Below are 15054 nucleotides of genomic sequence, written 5' to 3'. Positions count from 1 at the left end.
TCGAAGCAAAAAGGCTCTTTAAATTCATATATAATATATTGGAAGAAACTCACTACTATATAATATATATGTTCTTATTCCCAAACATGGATTACATATGTTCTATCTCTCTTATATATATGTCGACTATGTCTCGTAAACTCGAATGTGACTATATACTAGGAGTATTTGCAACGAGTTCTGTATGTACACAGAGTAATCTTGCTCCATAAAAATGATATTAAATGATGAGTTCCTTTAAATTTATTGTCAAATGATGAAATACTCTTCAATACAAGAATAGAATCATACCAAAATATCAATAAATAACGAATTAAAAATTCTTACTTCAATCCATAACACATGCATGGCCTCAAAAATCTATCTTATACATGTTTGCTCGCACAGCTCTTTGGCGTTGGGATAATCTTTGTCTAACCAACAAGAGTCTTGTTTGGTTGCAGCAGCGAGACAGCACCAACAATCACGTTTAAATGCGTTGATGCAAGCGTCGTGGAAACACAATGGTATATTGACTTTCCTCGACCTGATCCCTATCTTGCTACCTACACGTCGAGCGATTTTATCAACTCATGATAAACTAAATTTCTAATTTTTGTGTAATTTTGATGTGTGTGAAACAAAAAAAAACACACAAAAAACATTACTTACACTCATACATGGAGAAGAGGGAGAGCAAGACTATGCAAATTATAGCTATATGTGATGATTTCATGGATTAGCCTGTTTCCAAGGACCCTGCTATGAACTTTTTTATGTCTTTGTCGATTCCAACTTAATTAACCATATATATATATATGGATATGTGGACAGTTTAATTAGGAAAGTCATATATTCGAGAGAATATACATTTAATTTCCAAATATCTTTTTTCGAAATGTAGACAAGTTATTTAGGAAAGACATATAATATTTGAGAGAATATGCAATTTTCAAAAGTAAACAGAGGTTAATTGTCTATTTATTGTTATTAATTTTTAACATCTTTCCTTTTTTACATATGCTATCAGAAAAAGGAAATAGTCGAACCAAAGAAAAGAAAAAAAAATCACTTAGAGTAATTAAGGAGCCAGTGAATCATTTCTTGGCAATTTCTAATACTTGATCTGAATAATGATGTAATGAGTGAATATGTTAGAAAGACATTTGTCCTTCACCAATATTGGTCCTTTTTAATCTCAATTGTTTAAACAACTTATGTTCAATCTATGAACTGAAGACTGGAAATGGAAAACAACATAAGAATATTTATGATGTACGATGATGATACTTATAGAATCCAGTTACCTCCAATTTCTTCCATAATTCTCTCTACTTTCTGCAGCATATCTGGACAATGAGAAAATCACTTGTTTCATGAACTGTATAAACTTTTAAACGAAAGCTGAAATGTAATGTCTGTGTAGAATTAGTGGAAAGAATGCTCACCTTGAAATGAAGAATCTTCCATGTAGTTCTGCAAGTGCAACGAAATTTTGAAATCCCAAAATCAGAAGATATTATCAATAGAATTGTGTTCATGTGTCGAAAGAGAGTTTTGTGGAAACAAAAAGGGTTTGTTTATGCTGTACCAGTATCTGTGACTTTAGATCAGGATCCTGCTTTACAATTGCTTGGCCTGCATCTATATTAGGTTTCATAAAGAGGAAATGTGTCAATAATGTATATAAGAAGTGATATTCCTCAAGCTTAGAACAGGAAGATGAATGAAAAGATGTACCTAGAGTGGAATTGGGGAAGCAACCAGAGAGTAAGGTGGTGAAACTTGGAAGGAGGTCGCTGGAACTCTCGTTCGGGATTGGACTTATCGTAGATTGTGGTGTGTATAAGGTTTGTCTAGTTTCATACTCAACTCGTGGTAGCATTTCAGGAATATAACTATCAACAAGTTTAACCATATTTGGGTCTTCCTCAGTGGCTCTGCAAAGAAGATTTTACAATATCTTAATTGTTGGCTGAAAGCACGTGTACAAAATCACATCAGTGTAATGCGATACCTGGAGAAAATCTCATTTGAAGGGTTGTAATCTGACTGGAAAGAAACTTCGGACATAGTTTCAGTTTTCTGGTTCTGAGCTTCATACTCAAATCTTGGCATTTCAGGAACATAATAACCATCAAGAGGTTTCACCATACTTGGCCTTTTCTCAGTGGCTCTGCAAAGAGGATTTACCATATCTAAATAGTTCGCTTAAGCACTTATACAAACATTTCAAAACACTGTTATTGATGTGATCTAACCTGCGGATTCTCGCATTTGAAGGTTTGTAATCTGACTGGAAAGGAACCTGGCAGCTAGATTCATTTCTCTTGTTCCGAGCTTCGTCTAAACCCTTAAGCTTCTCCTGCATAGAGAAAATCATCGGCTCTGATTCGTATTCATCAACTTATAAACTCAATTCAAGGCTAATGAAACATCATCTCCATCTGATCAACATGTAAGAAAGCTATTTGCAGTAATTGGCTGCTAACCTTAAGAGCTACCACAAAGCTCAACGATGCATCACATGTAGAAAACCGTAAAGCGAATTTTTGGATCTGGATAAGAACAACAAGCAAAATCAAAACCACATGATTTCTCGATTCTACAAACTCATGAACAGTAATCAAATCCTTCCTAGGCTATACAATAGTTCAGAAAATCCAAAAAGTGATTATAAGTGTTAAGAGATTTTGCCTCGTTTGCAGAATCCTTATAGCTAACAAAAATCGCTCGACTACCACGAGATGGAAACCCAGTAACACACGACATCTGTGGCCATGTGAAATTCAGCTTCGAAATGTAGTGTTCTTCCTGTAGAATTTGATATTTAGCACCGTCAATCGCACTTTTAAAACTTCAATCAGACATATATATATCCCGATTACGAACTCGGTTAAGCTTAAACCATCGCGAAACACCAACCTAAACATCCGATCTATAGAACAACAATATAGAGAGAGAGAGGTCAAATAAAAATCAACTCACAAGGACTTTGCCACCGAGTTGGACGGAGAGAATCACGTCGGATCTGTTCACTTCTTCTAGCATCAGGAGAGACACATTCGAAGAAGACGTCGACAACCACGTCCCGTGGGGGGAATAATACATCTCTCTCTTCCCGACGGGTTTCAGACCTGGATACGGAGAGGGAGATGACGGAAACTGAACAAATCGAGCAAAACTGATCATCCATCCGGAAATTTCTGGAACTGCCGCCGCGTTTCCACGGTGGTGGTGCTCGTGGACTGATGCTGTTAGAGATCCCGCCATCTTCCTTCAGATATTTTTCTCCGTTTCGAAATTTATTTCTTTTTTTTCACCTTTTTCTTTTCTGTTACGACGAACGAAATTTGAAAAGCGTGCTGTACGGAAATTTTATATTTCCATAAAAAGCCGCTCTGCTCATATTAAAAATATTCATTTGGGTTAATAGGCCCAAGCCCAATAACTATGTCTCTAGATTAAGATCTTAAATTCGGTTCAAGTTTGGTTTGGTATACAATTGTGGTATAAAATATAAATCTTAACAACAGAATACTTTAGAAGCGTATATATATGGAAACTTGAACTTTATTTTATCAAAAAAAAGAGTAAATAAAGAGAAGTAGTACAAGCAAGCTTTATAAGACTGCTTGGAAAAGGTGGGGGGAATTCAAATGCATGAGTAGACCAGAGTAATAGAAATGATTATAACCTACATTGCATATTGCAATAGTCGCGACCAGTGCTACCTGACCAACAGCATTGTGGCCTGATAGCCCGTAAATGTTCGCAGCACCAACAATGAGGTACCAAAGGATGGCATGGGCCAGGAATACACTCTTCATTTACGTCCTTTAGAGAGATCTCTTTGCTCACACCTACACATCATCGATTATATATATATGGTTGTTAAACACCAAACCAAAACTTTGAAAAACGAACACATTCGAATATACTTACACTCATGAAGAGCGAATAGAGAGAGCATGACTATGCAGATTATAGCTAAATGTGATGACTTCATCGTAGTCTGGATGTTAATGTTACAACTCTCTCAAATAATTGTGTTGTGATATTTTGTTGTTGTAATTTTTTCATTCCGAACTTAATCAATATATAATACAAACATAGATTAATTTTAGGTAAGAAAGAATAATTTGAGATAATATCTCTTGATTTGGAAGATCCAATATTCAAATGTCTTGGTCAAACTTTCCAATATCTCTATTAAGAATTTAATTATTAATTTTGATTTATGTTTCCGTATTAGTGAATGTTCCACTATCATTATACAGTAATTTATTGGGTCAAAGATATATAAATTATATTCAACCATCATTTATTCAGTGAAGAGTAAAATTAGCTGTCAGTTATTTGACAAGTAATTTTTAATTTTTAGTTAGAACCAAAAAGAAAAAAATCAGATTAAAACATTGGTTAACTGCTTTTTCTGACGCAGAAGCAAACATAATAGAGTCTATAACTTTGCGAGACGTTTATTTATTTTTAGTAAACAAAATAGAACTAGTTCTTCATGCTTCCCTTGTTTTAATTAATCATATCAAGGGTTTAAACTTGTGTTACACTGCATGTTGCAAAAGTTGTGACCAGTTGTGCCTGACCAACAGTGGTCTAAATGTTTGCAGCACCAACAATGAGGCACCATTGCATGGCATGGACCAGGGTAACACTCTTCACTGACGTTTTCGGAGTTCGTTCCCTCAATCTCTCTAACCTCCATCCTCACACCTACACACATTGATCGGTTTGACTTTTAATCATTAAAAGTTTAACACAAACAAAACTTAATTTGAGAATAAACAAGAAAACAAAAAAAGATATTCGAATATATGTGCATGTATACAAGAAAAGAGGGTGAACATGACTATTGATATTAGAGCTATATGTGATGACTTCATGGTATAGCTCTCTCTCTCTTGTGGTTCTTGTTGTCTTATTGAGTTGTTGTAATTCTTACACACAGCATAATCGTATACAAAGAAAAAAAAAAGATAGCTAGGAGAAATATTTGAAGCCAATCACCTTATTAAACTCTTTCAGATATTCTAACAGAATTCATATCGAAATATAATTAATATGCTTAGATTTAGGGAACACAAATATTTAAATAGGATCTTTCCACAGCCACTAAAGTCTTTACAGCCTATGAATCGTATCAGTTAAGCTTTAACTAGGCAAAATTCAAAGTCACACTAATAAAAAAAAAAAGAAACAATTGTTCTTTTTGGTTGTAGAGTTGAGAATTCAAATGGATTTACTTTAACTAACTAAAAGTAGAAAGAAAATTCAAGCTTTATTTTTGTCACGTAAACAAAAAAGTTTATGTTTGTCACGTAAACAAGCTTTATTTTCCCAAAGGAATTATTCTGTCTATCAAGTACAAAAAGAAGTGAAATGATACATTATTACATTATTGGATTTTTCTACATAAGAAGAAAAACAAACAACCTCTTTCAATGGAAAATGCTTCGATCGAGACTATACACCCATAAATCAGCTTTGGTCCAAAATCCAAAAATTACTTGCGGCTTAAACTTGAAGAGCAGAAGCTATAGAACCAGCCAGGCTAAGAACTTCAAAAGGAGGTTTATTCATCACCTCTTTCACAGTCAACCCACACGAGTCTGTGATCCAGAAATAGCTCAGACCTTCCGCAGGATCACCTGTTACCATGGTGGAAAGACAAATACAAGATTTTAACAAAGTCGCAAGAAATCTTTGTAGACTGAGTCAAAGCATTTGTATATTGGTTGTAACCTTTGGTGTCAAGCTTGAAACGTTTCCATGAACTCTTGGGGAAGATCCCATGTGTTACATATGCGCTTATTTTCGCTGCTCCATGTGCAGCCAAGACTTTCTGAAGAGAACAAGAATTAGTTGTTAGTTATAAAGAATTGAGAACAGAGTTACACTTAAGAGTTGAATCTGAGTACAGAACCTGGCATTCGATTAGTGTGCCACCCGACTGAACCAAATCATCGACAATCACAACGTGCCTTCCTTCAGCGTCCCCTTCTTTGATACGCACTATTCGTTTGTCTCCCATTCTTACTTTGTTGCAAACGATCTGAAAGACAAACAGGATTACTTGGTAAGTAAAGGTTAATATTCAGATTTGCTGTTCAAGACTGGATGATGCAATGCTTTTTTTGGAGTTAGATCTATCGTGAGCTTGAAGAACAACCTCCTCAATCTAAACTCAGCTGCTAAGTCCTAAACCGGTCCACACTGTAAGATGCAAATGAATGAGCAAAGGCCTGTGTATTACCGTTGGATAATGTTGGAGTTGTTTGTGGAAACGTTTCCATGCTCCATCATCTGGGAATGCAATAGATATCTGAAACAAGCAAGCAACCAAAATGAAATGTATGTTGTTGATATCTACTTTACATGGTAGCGCTGATAGAAATGTGACAACCAGAGGGAAAGAGAGAGAGAGACTTACGTTATCGGAATCAGGTAGACTCTGGAGTCTGCTCTTGAGCAACGGTATACCACTTTCAAAGCATGGAAGAATAGTATCACCAAAGTAGAATCTTTCCTACAATACAAATAAAGACAAGGCAAAAACTAGATAAATCATCGACTCAGAGAACAAAAAGAGAGAAGTAATCACTCATCAGCATTGACTGGAATTGTAAATAAAGACCTGCAAGGCATGTATATCGAAGGTAACTAAGCTAGTCGGTCCTCCTCTCGAAGCCGGTATATTTGAGAGAATCCTAGCTAGAGTGAAAGCAGTCGCTACATCTCCTTCGTCTTCCATTCTCTCAGAAGTTCCAGTGGGGAAGAATGGAAGAACAAGTGTAAATGAAGAAACGAAAAGCTTGGGCAGCGCATAAATAACCGAGAGCTGCTCGAAGATCACAGCAGGTGAACTGAACGAAGCCAAGAAGGCAACGTGCTGCCCACGAATGCCTTGAGCATTTTGTATGAACAAATTAGGGAACCCATCATCAAATTTCCTAAAAACAAGAGCAATGATTGTGATTACTTTGTGATCAAGAACCTAAACCTCTTCCAACCAAACCCTGACTCGGCTTAAAGGTCTCAAATTTACAGAGATATCTCATCTCAAGGCATCAATTTTGAACTCGCATTGACCAAAAACACAGAGAAGCTCTCATTTGAAAGTTCAAAAAACAATTTTTTAGAAACCAAACCGACGAATCTGGAATCAATTGGATAGAGAGATGAGATGTAATTTACTTCCAATTGATGCTTCGTAGCTCGATGCAATCAGATTGAGATACGATTCTCTCGGCGAGATCTCTAGTCTCGTCGCTGTGGAAGAGACAGACGCGCTTGGAACACTTGGCACCGGATTCGGAAGCTGCCGCCGCCATGGATATGGAAGAAGAAGATGAATTCGGGTTAATTAGGCTGATAGGATCTCCATTAGATAAGAAATCGAGGCTCCGGTGACCCGAAGACTGGTTCTCTAAGCTTCTGACTCCGCACTTCACGCAGCGATTAACGACTCTAGCAGTTTTGAAATTAAGCGAAAACGGAGACGAAGAAGACGTTATCGACGAGGAAGAAGAAGAGCTAAACTGGGGCAGGGAGAGTGAAGCAGCGGTGGTTGCATTCGCCGGAGAAATAGCCGCCATTTCCGAAGACGAAGGGTCAAAACTACGAATTTGCCGGCGGATATCTTCAAAATTAACGAATTTGTTTTTGTTTATAAGAAAAAAATCTGACATGTGGCGAAGGCTATGGTGAATGACATAAGTACCCTTATCTGTCAAACGTGACGTTATGAAGATGTTTCGGTTTGTTTGGTCTAATTTAGCTAACTATCGGTTCAAGTTTAATTTTTGTCCGATTACCGAAACGAAACTTAACGGTTTGTATCGTTTTAGTTATAAAATATATAATGTCGATAGGGAGATGATTGGGTCAGTTTCCGGTTTAAGGTGACAAACTTGGGAAGGTACACCTACTTTGTGATATAAAAAAATGTGTTAGTTGAAGCCAAAGAAAACATTATAATTTAGAAATTTCAAAGTATCAATAGTAATATACACTTTGGTAAACAAGAGGCTGCTACAAAATATGTATATTTTATATACATAAAAAGACATATATGATATAAGAGTTTTCATATATATACACATATAAGATTAGTGAGCTTTGAAGCATAGTTTGTGATGCATCATAGTCTCTTAAGTTGTATATAAGATTTTTCCAATAAATTATAACGATGCCAAGATGATACCAATACACGATAGTTAATTTTATGCATTCAAATAGTGATTGACGAAAAACTTTCAATTCAGAAAAACTACAATACTTTGAAAAGATCATTCTAGGTAAGAGGCAAACACACGAGCTAAAGTTGAGAAAAGAACCCAAAAAAAAATAAAACTAGAAATCAGAAAGTTGGTAGTTGCCAAACAAAAAAAAACACCGACCAAAAACATCGAGCTATAAATGGTTTCAGAGGGTGCAAAAGAAGAAGAACGACTTTGATCAGCATCGACGTTGGAATCTAATCTATATATTGACCAATGACCGGCAGTGATTGTTAGAAAGTCAAACATATGGACCGACAATTGAAGACTGAATCTCATTCTCACACTCAACGACTCTTTCCATCTCGTTACTCCATTTATTATTAAAGGGTATATTTATTAGGTATACATGCTAGAAGCTAATACAAATGTACTACTTATAATGATGTGTGATAACCTAAAAATAAAACCCTATGAATTATACAAGTATTAAATACTTTAGTGTTATTTTAAATTCACCTAGCTTATTTAGGTCACGCGTTTCCTCGGGTTCCTTATTCTTATTTAAAACTCAATTTTTGTTCATCTCTTCACGGGCTCTCTCTTTTCTTATCAACTCTTCGCTCCATCAGATATGTACTCCCTATTCCGTTTGGAATTGACTATGTAGTTTTTGCAATAATACTTAAGACCATGGAACCTAGCTAACGTTGATACAACTGAGAAGAGTTATGTATAAAGAAACTAACTAGAGTTTATTGTAAAAATTCACCTATATATAGTTTAGGTCATTTAGATTCCTAGGTCATTTTCATTATAGATTATGCATGCAGCCTGCATGTGACTTTAATTGCATTAGAGGTTTATCATATAGGTAACCAACATTATTTTGTAGCATAACTTAATATAGTGAATGAATTTAATATTCATTATCAATAATAATGTAATATTATTTATAAATGTATATAACGTTATAGACGAGTTTATGGAATATATAGTTGGCCACATAGTTGATGGAGATAAGATATATGTACACTTCACCGGATAAGATGATGGGTTTAATACGGACGTTTATAGACTAAGTGCTGAAAGCAATACCGAGAAAGAAGGATCGAGAGACTAGATTAAAAGAGTTTTTGTTTTTCACGTTTGTTAATATTGGGAAGCATTTTCATAGTAATTATTCATTTTAAGAGTTTCAAATGATTTCTAGAATTCTTGGTTTTTATATATATAGATTTACAAACATACCAAAAATTCTGATTTAACTTCAATAAGAATCAAGTTCATATATTCTTGTATATATTTTTTTTTCGAAGGCATGCATAAATTACTTACATAAGCTTTTAAAGTATTTGGTTTCACTATAAGATAAAACCTCAAATGCAGTTACAGTTACCTGCAGGCTGCATGATCTAGTGATAAAAAAATGAAGCTAGAAAATTTTAAATTTTGAAAAGTTTAGCAGGAATCGTTTGCTACTTCTCTCATGCTCCTTTATTCCCTCCAAGTACTCTCTCTGCCCTCACTCATCAGTAACGAATAAATAATATGAGTATTCTTTTGTTTTACTTTTAAAACGTACAACTCTATATCACTGTCTTTCTATAGTTTTATAATTGTTTCGGTCCAATAATTAGAAATTTGAAAGAAAGAAAAAATATAAAAAACAAACTTTAGTAATAATTCAAAAGAAGAGGAAAATTACCGAACTGAATCTTACAACACTACCGATCTGATGTAATTAATAAGTTGTTGACTATAAAAACCATCCTCTGAGTCTAAAATGTCCCCTTCACTTCATCATATTCGCCCACGAAGTAAGTTCACCACACACACACAAAGGTAACTTAGTTGAGAGAAAGAGAAAGAGAGAGAGAACAAAACGTCTCACTCAATCCCTCCACACACACATCAGTCCCAAAAACCTAAAGCAAGAACCTTTAGCGAGTTTTGATTCTTTCATCTTCACCAACAACAAACAATAACAACAATTCCCCTGTTTTCTCTTACTTACCTCACGTCCCGAGAGAAGAAGGTCATGGGGATTTCGAACAAACCTCACCACCAACTCGACGGTGGTGAGATGATGATACGTGAAACTACCGACGGTAAAAAAAGGATCGTCATCGCTGGAATTACCTCACGTTCGCCGCTCAAGCAGATTAATCTACCTTCCGGTGTCACTCTCACCGAAACAGAGGATCAAGATCAGTGTCCTACAACACCCACGGCGCTTTCCGTCAGGATTCCGAGGGTTCCTCCGTGTCCAGCGGCGCCAAGAAAGCGAAAGCCCTCGTCTAAATGCAGCTACGGCGCCGCCACTAGAGTTTTCTTCTCTCCGCCTGACCTCGAAACCGTTTTCATTCAGAGACCTAGTTATTAGCTCGATCTGTTTTCACTACTCTGCACTCTCTCTCTCTTTCTAACCTTCTCTAGGGTTTTAAATTTTAGAATAATCTGTTTTAGCGCTTTAGTTCTCGATTCTGGTTCAGCAGTATGAACTAAGAACCTGAATTTACTATATTTGCTTCTCGTCAGTTGTATCAATGTTATTAGGACACTAATCAAGGTTAGTGAATAGGAAGTGTTTCATGTTTATGTACATTTCATCTCCTTGTTGTTTTATGTATATGATTTTTAGCTTTGTTTTCATTTACCAATATATTTTCTGAATTTCTTGATCACGCTTAATTTTTGTCATTCTTTAGTTTTGCACTCATAGTCATAAAAAAGTTGATTCTTCCTCGATATAGTTTTTTTATTTTGTTTCCATGGAAGTTTGAGATGAAATTAACAATATGGTTCACAGATCAAAAGTCTTGCACTTTATCTACCTTTTTGTTTACTTTCATCTCTATCTTTTTTTATATATAATAAAACTCTTTTACAGAAAAGAAAAAGGAATCTTTCTTCTTTGTTTAAAAACTAAAAGAATCTTTTTTGTTATTTTCTAAATGGTTGAAAATTTGAAATAAATGCAAAAATCTCTCTGCCTTTCTGTGTTTTAATTTTCATCTAGAAACAGTTTTATAACACAAATATTTTGCCAGCTTTAAGAATTTTCAGATTCTATTTGTCAATGTCTTAAATTTTCATCTGTTTTTAAAACGTTTTTCGATTAGTTTTTTTCTTTTAACAAAATTTTCAGGAAAAATAATAATTTCGTATTTGGAATTATTTATATTTTTCTCTACTGTATGCACAAAAATAAATGCAGTTACGTCGGTAATATTTTTTATATACGTCAGAAAGAAAATAAAGATTTTTATTTTATTTTGTACTATTTTAATACACATCAAACATCATTCGATGATCAGTGACAGCCACCGACGCAAGTGGAATCCTAAGAAAAGAATACGCCAAAAAGTTTTGCTTCTGTTCTCATTGCATCAAAAATTTCGAAGATTTTGGAAGTTTTCGATGTTTTGTAACTATTATGGTACTATACGATAAAATCATTCTAGTTAATTTTATGTTACCATTTTTGTGGGTTTTTCTTATTTTTGTTTGTGTTTATTGTTTGCTATTGTATATGATGATGATATGAATATATCATCTATTTTTCTTTCTTAGTAACGTGATTATACATAACGTTTTAGTTTGATTGTGATCACTAACCATACCCATTTTTCAGGTTATACCACATTAAATTAAATATATTTGCAAAAGCTAAACTTTTTAAGAAAAAGATTAAGACAATTACAAGTGACAAAGCAGCAAACTAAAGTAGTCATGTATGAAAACAAGCCTTTGGTCTCGAATGGATTAGGATGCATGTACATATCATTTGTCTCCATAAGAAAAAGCAAATGCTATATATGTGAGGTTTTTAGTTGAAAGAACAAGCTCAGATTTAGTTTTACAGATAACTCCTAAAGGTGACTGTAAAATCATATATAATCTAATCCGCCACTTATTAAATATATGATTAGTGAGAAAAATTATTGTTTAGTAAATAAGAGATCTCATCAAAACGAGACGTCAAAGAAAGAAGAAAAGTTTTAAAATGATTTAGTGCTCATCAGTACTCCTCCTTGTTGACTGAATAAAATACTGTATATCCTCATCACAATTATACAAAGAAGACAAATTGTTTGAAGGATGCGTCACCTTCATAGTTTACTTTTTAAAAGAAAAATTATTTGGAGAATCGTACAATGAAAGAAAAAAAGTTGCTAATTATTGGACTCCACAAGCATTTAGAGATCCCATAATTTGGCGATCCCGGTGCATTGTACTTTGGAAGAGCCGATACTACTTTAAATTTAACACTCATGATCCTTCAAAATCTGAAAATGTATTAGTATAGAGTTAGTTTAGTGAGAGTTTTTTAAGTAAAATGATTTGCAGAAAGAAACGAAAACGAGTAACATCATTCATTTGGATCCTGGAAATAAATTGATCAGTGAAGATTTCAAAGTGCATTGACACTTGGTATGTGTTACTAGACACGTGGTTTACCCAACAATTCAATAGACATACAGTTCATGTTGGATAATGCAAACGTTATCCGTAAAAGAATCAGTTATAGCTAGCGACGTGAAATAATAAATAAATTTTTTTTTTACGAAATTTCTAGTCGTTTTATTCAGAAACTACAGCTTTGGGTAACAAATACGTACTTTTTTTTTGCATACTTTTTAGTATATATTTACCCTATTTTATAATTATTAGCAATTTTTGGGCCCAAAATAATATATGTCCAGCGAAATTTGAAGAGTAATTTTATTTGATGAACGTATATAATAAATTTTATTTGACAGAAACAAAACGTGGAAACATACGAGGAACGCACAAACTGCACAAAGAAACAAGTCAACAACAATGTAGCATGCTCTTGTCGAGTGATCAGCTTTTGTCTTTTCTTCTAGTTTAAATTTCTAAGTAATTAAATAGGTTTTATTTGAAAGTCTTGCTAAAACTAAGTTTGGCACTCAAAAAGCTTACACTTAATTGATATTTCATTTGTAATTAATTTGTAGGACATTTCTTGATATATTAACATTTTTGGATAAAACTGTTATTTGAAGCAAACATGAGAATCTAGTACCTTTATTTCCCACGAATGCGATGATGCATCAACACCTATCTGTTTAAGTAACAGCTAAACTGAATCTTATATAATAAGACAAGGTTTCTTCCTAACTTTGCCTTACAATGCGACATGTGTCACTCTATGCTTCTGACATGTGTCATATTAATTTCTAATATATATTTCAAAATTATATTTTTTTTATGATATTGTGTTGTAACTTATATGTTATATGTATAGTTTGCTTTTTAAAAAGTGTCATTGTTGCAAAACTATGTTTTTCCTAATTTTATTTTCTAATTAAATTAAATATCATTATAAGCTAAACATAAAATGGAGTTGTTATAATTTTTATTAAAAGAAAATTGCTATGACTTTTTTAACTACTCCTTTAAAGATACCTTTTAAAAGTTATTAATATGGGTGCTAAATTATTTATAACATTATTTCTAATTTTAAAAAGTTAATTTATAAGAGAAGAATTAAAGAGATTTTTTTAGTATGGTCAAATCTAAGATAAATACTGAAATTAGAGAAAGCTTGATTGTTTTTCAGTATAATAGATCAGTAGATCTTATATAAAATTTGGATAAAAATTATTTATAAGATAATTGTTTCTATGTAACTATTTAACCAACAAATTTTATTTAATTTTCTATTATCAAACAGTTGAGAAAATAATATAATGAATTTAAATCAAAGAATAACTATCATATTATTCACAAATCATATATATATATATATATATATATATGTGATATAAGGTTTTACCATCTTCTTATTGGTTCACTAGGCATGTAACTTTAAAAAATATTATATATTTGATTCACACTTTAATATAAAACTGAAAAAAACAAAGAAACCACAAAACACATTTAATCATATACATTAAACTCACACTTTAATATAAAAACTGAAATAATATAAATTTGCATTAACTATATTTTCCATTCAATTTTTTCAATACACAATCAATTATAATTGACTCCCATAATTGTTTTATGAAATTGTAACTCCCATCACTTCTCTTCGTATATATACTCATTTTCTCATTATATCATTCTATCATTCTCTCATTATATCATTCTCTCATTCTCTCATTCTCTTCTTTATGAAATTTGTTTGCTTTTTTGTTGTTGTTGTATGAGTTAAAAAAAAAAAACAAAATATTATTATATAAAATTTCAACTGTAGAAACTTATAAAGACTATATGATATATTGATGTACATCTTACGTTATTATAATTTTTCTTTTTTTTGAAAATTCATCTCTATTTTCTATTTTTGATTATCAACATATAAGTACATTCACTCCCTCTCTTCCATTATATTTATGTATTTTTTCTATTTTTTATGTTCTTATGTGACATAAAAATCAATGAGATGATCATTTTAAGAATTTGATATAAATATCTTTAGAAAGTATGATACAAATCTAAAATAGTATCTTATATTAGTTCCAAGCATCGTACAACAAGAGAATTAAGTTATAAAGATCCATTTTTATATATGCATTTTCTTTTTTGGTTATGAAATATCTAATTAAATATTTTATTGTAACACAATTTTGCAAATAATATATTATTACCTCTTTCTTATTCAAATAATTCTTAACACACACTGTAATATAAAAACTAAAATAATATAAATTTGCATTAACTATATTTTTCTACTCAATTTTATTCAACATACAATAAATTAGAATTAGCTCGCACAATTTGTTTCTTCTAATTTGTAACTCTCATCACTTCTTATCTTCTAAATACTCATTTTCTTATCGTCTTCCACTTTATCTTAAAT

General features: G+C 32.8%; 3 protein-coding genes and 1 long non-coding RNA gene across 5 annotated transcripts; 1 reads left to right on the top strand and 3 right to left on the bottom strand.

Annotated features, from left to right (window-relative positions):
• Positions 1–318: 318 nt before the first annotated feature.
• LOC17898628 (protein POOR HOMOLOGOUS SYNAPSIS 1) lies at positions 319–3306 on the bottom strand. 2 transcript variants are annotated; one of them, XM_023790154.1, is made up of 10 exons: positions 2968–3306; positions 2677–2793; positions 2472–2537; positions 2241–2344; positions 1997–2155; positions 1720–1919; positions 1571–1623; positions 1428–1455; positions 1281–1328; positions 319–551 (listed from the first exon to the last, which is right to left on the bottom strand). In XM_023790154.1, exons 1-10 carry the CDS (start codon positions 3250–3252, stop codon positions 361–363), a joined length of 1251 nt encoding a protein of 416 aa, XP_023645922.1. In that variant the 5' UTR covers positions 3253–3306; the 3' UTR covers positions 319–360. The 2 variants fall into 2 exon arrangements, with proteins under 2 accessions (XP_023645922.1, XP_006305201.1); XM_006305139.2 differs by lacking the exon at positions 319–551 and having other exon boundaries at positions 1126–1328; positions 2968–3302.
• Positions 3307–4435: 1129 nt separating this feature from the next.
• Positions 4436–4962, bottom strand: LOC111828625. Its single transcript, XR_002832433.1, has 2 exons — positions 4829–4962; positions 4436–4713 (listed from the first exon to the last, which is right to left on the bottom strand). It is a non-coding gene; the product is annotated as an uncharacterized LOC111828625 (long non-coding RNA).
• A 308-nt stretch (positions 4963–5270) lies between these two features.
• Positions 5271–7701, bottom strand: LOC17898857 (ribose-phosphate pyrophosphokinase 3, chloroplastic). The gene is made up of 7 exons (XM_006307516.2): positions 7195–7701; positions 6635–6950; positions 6431–6526; positions 6254–6322; positions 5924–6052; positions 5743–5842; positions 5271–5648 (listed from the first exon to the last, which is right to left on the bottom strand). The coding sequence occupies exons 1-7, from the start codon at positions 7686–7688 to the stop codon at positions 5515–5517; spliced, it is 1338 nt and encodes a 445-aa protein (XP_006307578.2). The 5' UTR covers positions 7689–7701; the 3' UTR covers positions 5271–5514.
• Positions 7702–10042: 2341 nt separating this feature from the next.
• On the top strand, positions 10043–10809 carry LOC17899165 (cyclin-dependent protein kinase inhibitor SMR8). The gene has a single exon (XM_006304252.2). The coding sequence runs from the start codon at positions 10261–10263 to the stop codon at positions 10603–10605; it is 345 nt and encodes a 114-aa protein (XP_006304314.1). The 5' UTR covers positions 10043–10260; the 3' UTR covers positions 10606–10809.
• The last annotated feature ends 4245 nt before the right edge of the window (positions 10810–15054 follow it).

Source organism: Capsella rubella, unplaced genomic scaffold, assembly GCF_000375325.1.
Source record: "Capsella rubella cultivar Monte Gargano unplaced genomic scaffold, Caprub1_0 scaffold_1, whole genome shotgun sequence".
In the NCBI taxonomy this organism is placed as follows: domain Eukaryota; kingdom Viridiplantae; phylum Streptophyta; class Magnoliopsida; order Brassicales; family Brassicaceae; genus Capsella; species Capsella rubella.
This window is presented reverse-complemented; position numbering and strand designations above follow the sequence as displayed.

Bases quoted from the DNA above. Each gene is read 5' to 3' on its own strand.
- LOC17899165 (XM_006304252.2), top strand. From the start codon at position 10,261: ATGGGGATTTCGAACAAACCTCACCACCAACTCGACGGTGGTGAGATG.
- LOC17898628 (XM_023790154.1), bottom strand. From the start codon at position 3,252: ATGGCGGGATCTCTAACAGCATCAGTCCACGAGCACCACCACCGTGGA. The intron at 2,794-2,967 runs GTGAGTTGATTT...CAAATTCTACAG, and splicing joins AACTCGGTGGCAAAGTCCTT to GAAGAACACTACATTTCGAA. The intron at 2,538-2,676 runs GCAAAATCTCTT...GTTCTTATCCAG, and splicing joins ATAAGGATTCTGCAAACGAG to ATCCAAAAATTCGCTTTACG.
- LOC17898857 (XM_006307516.2), bottom strand. From the start codon at position 7,688: ATGTCAGATTTTTTTCTTATAAACAAAAACAAATTCGTTAATTTTGAA. The intron at 6,951-7,194 runs GTAAATTACATC...TCTTGTTTTTAG, and splicing joins CTACGAAGCATCAATTGGAA to GAAATTTGATGATGGGTTCC. The intron at 5,649-5,742 runs GTTACAACCAAT...CCATGGTAACAG, and splicing joins TTTCAAGCTTGACACCAAAG to GTGATCCTGCGGAAGGTCTG.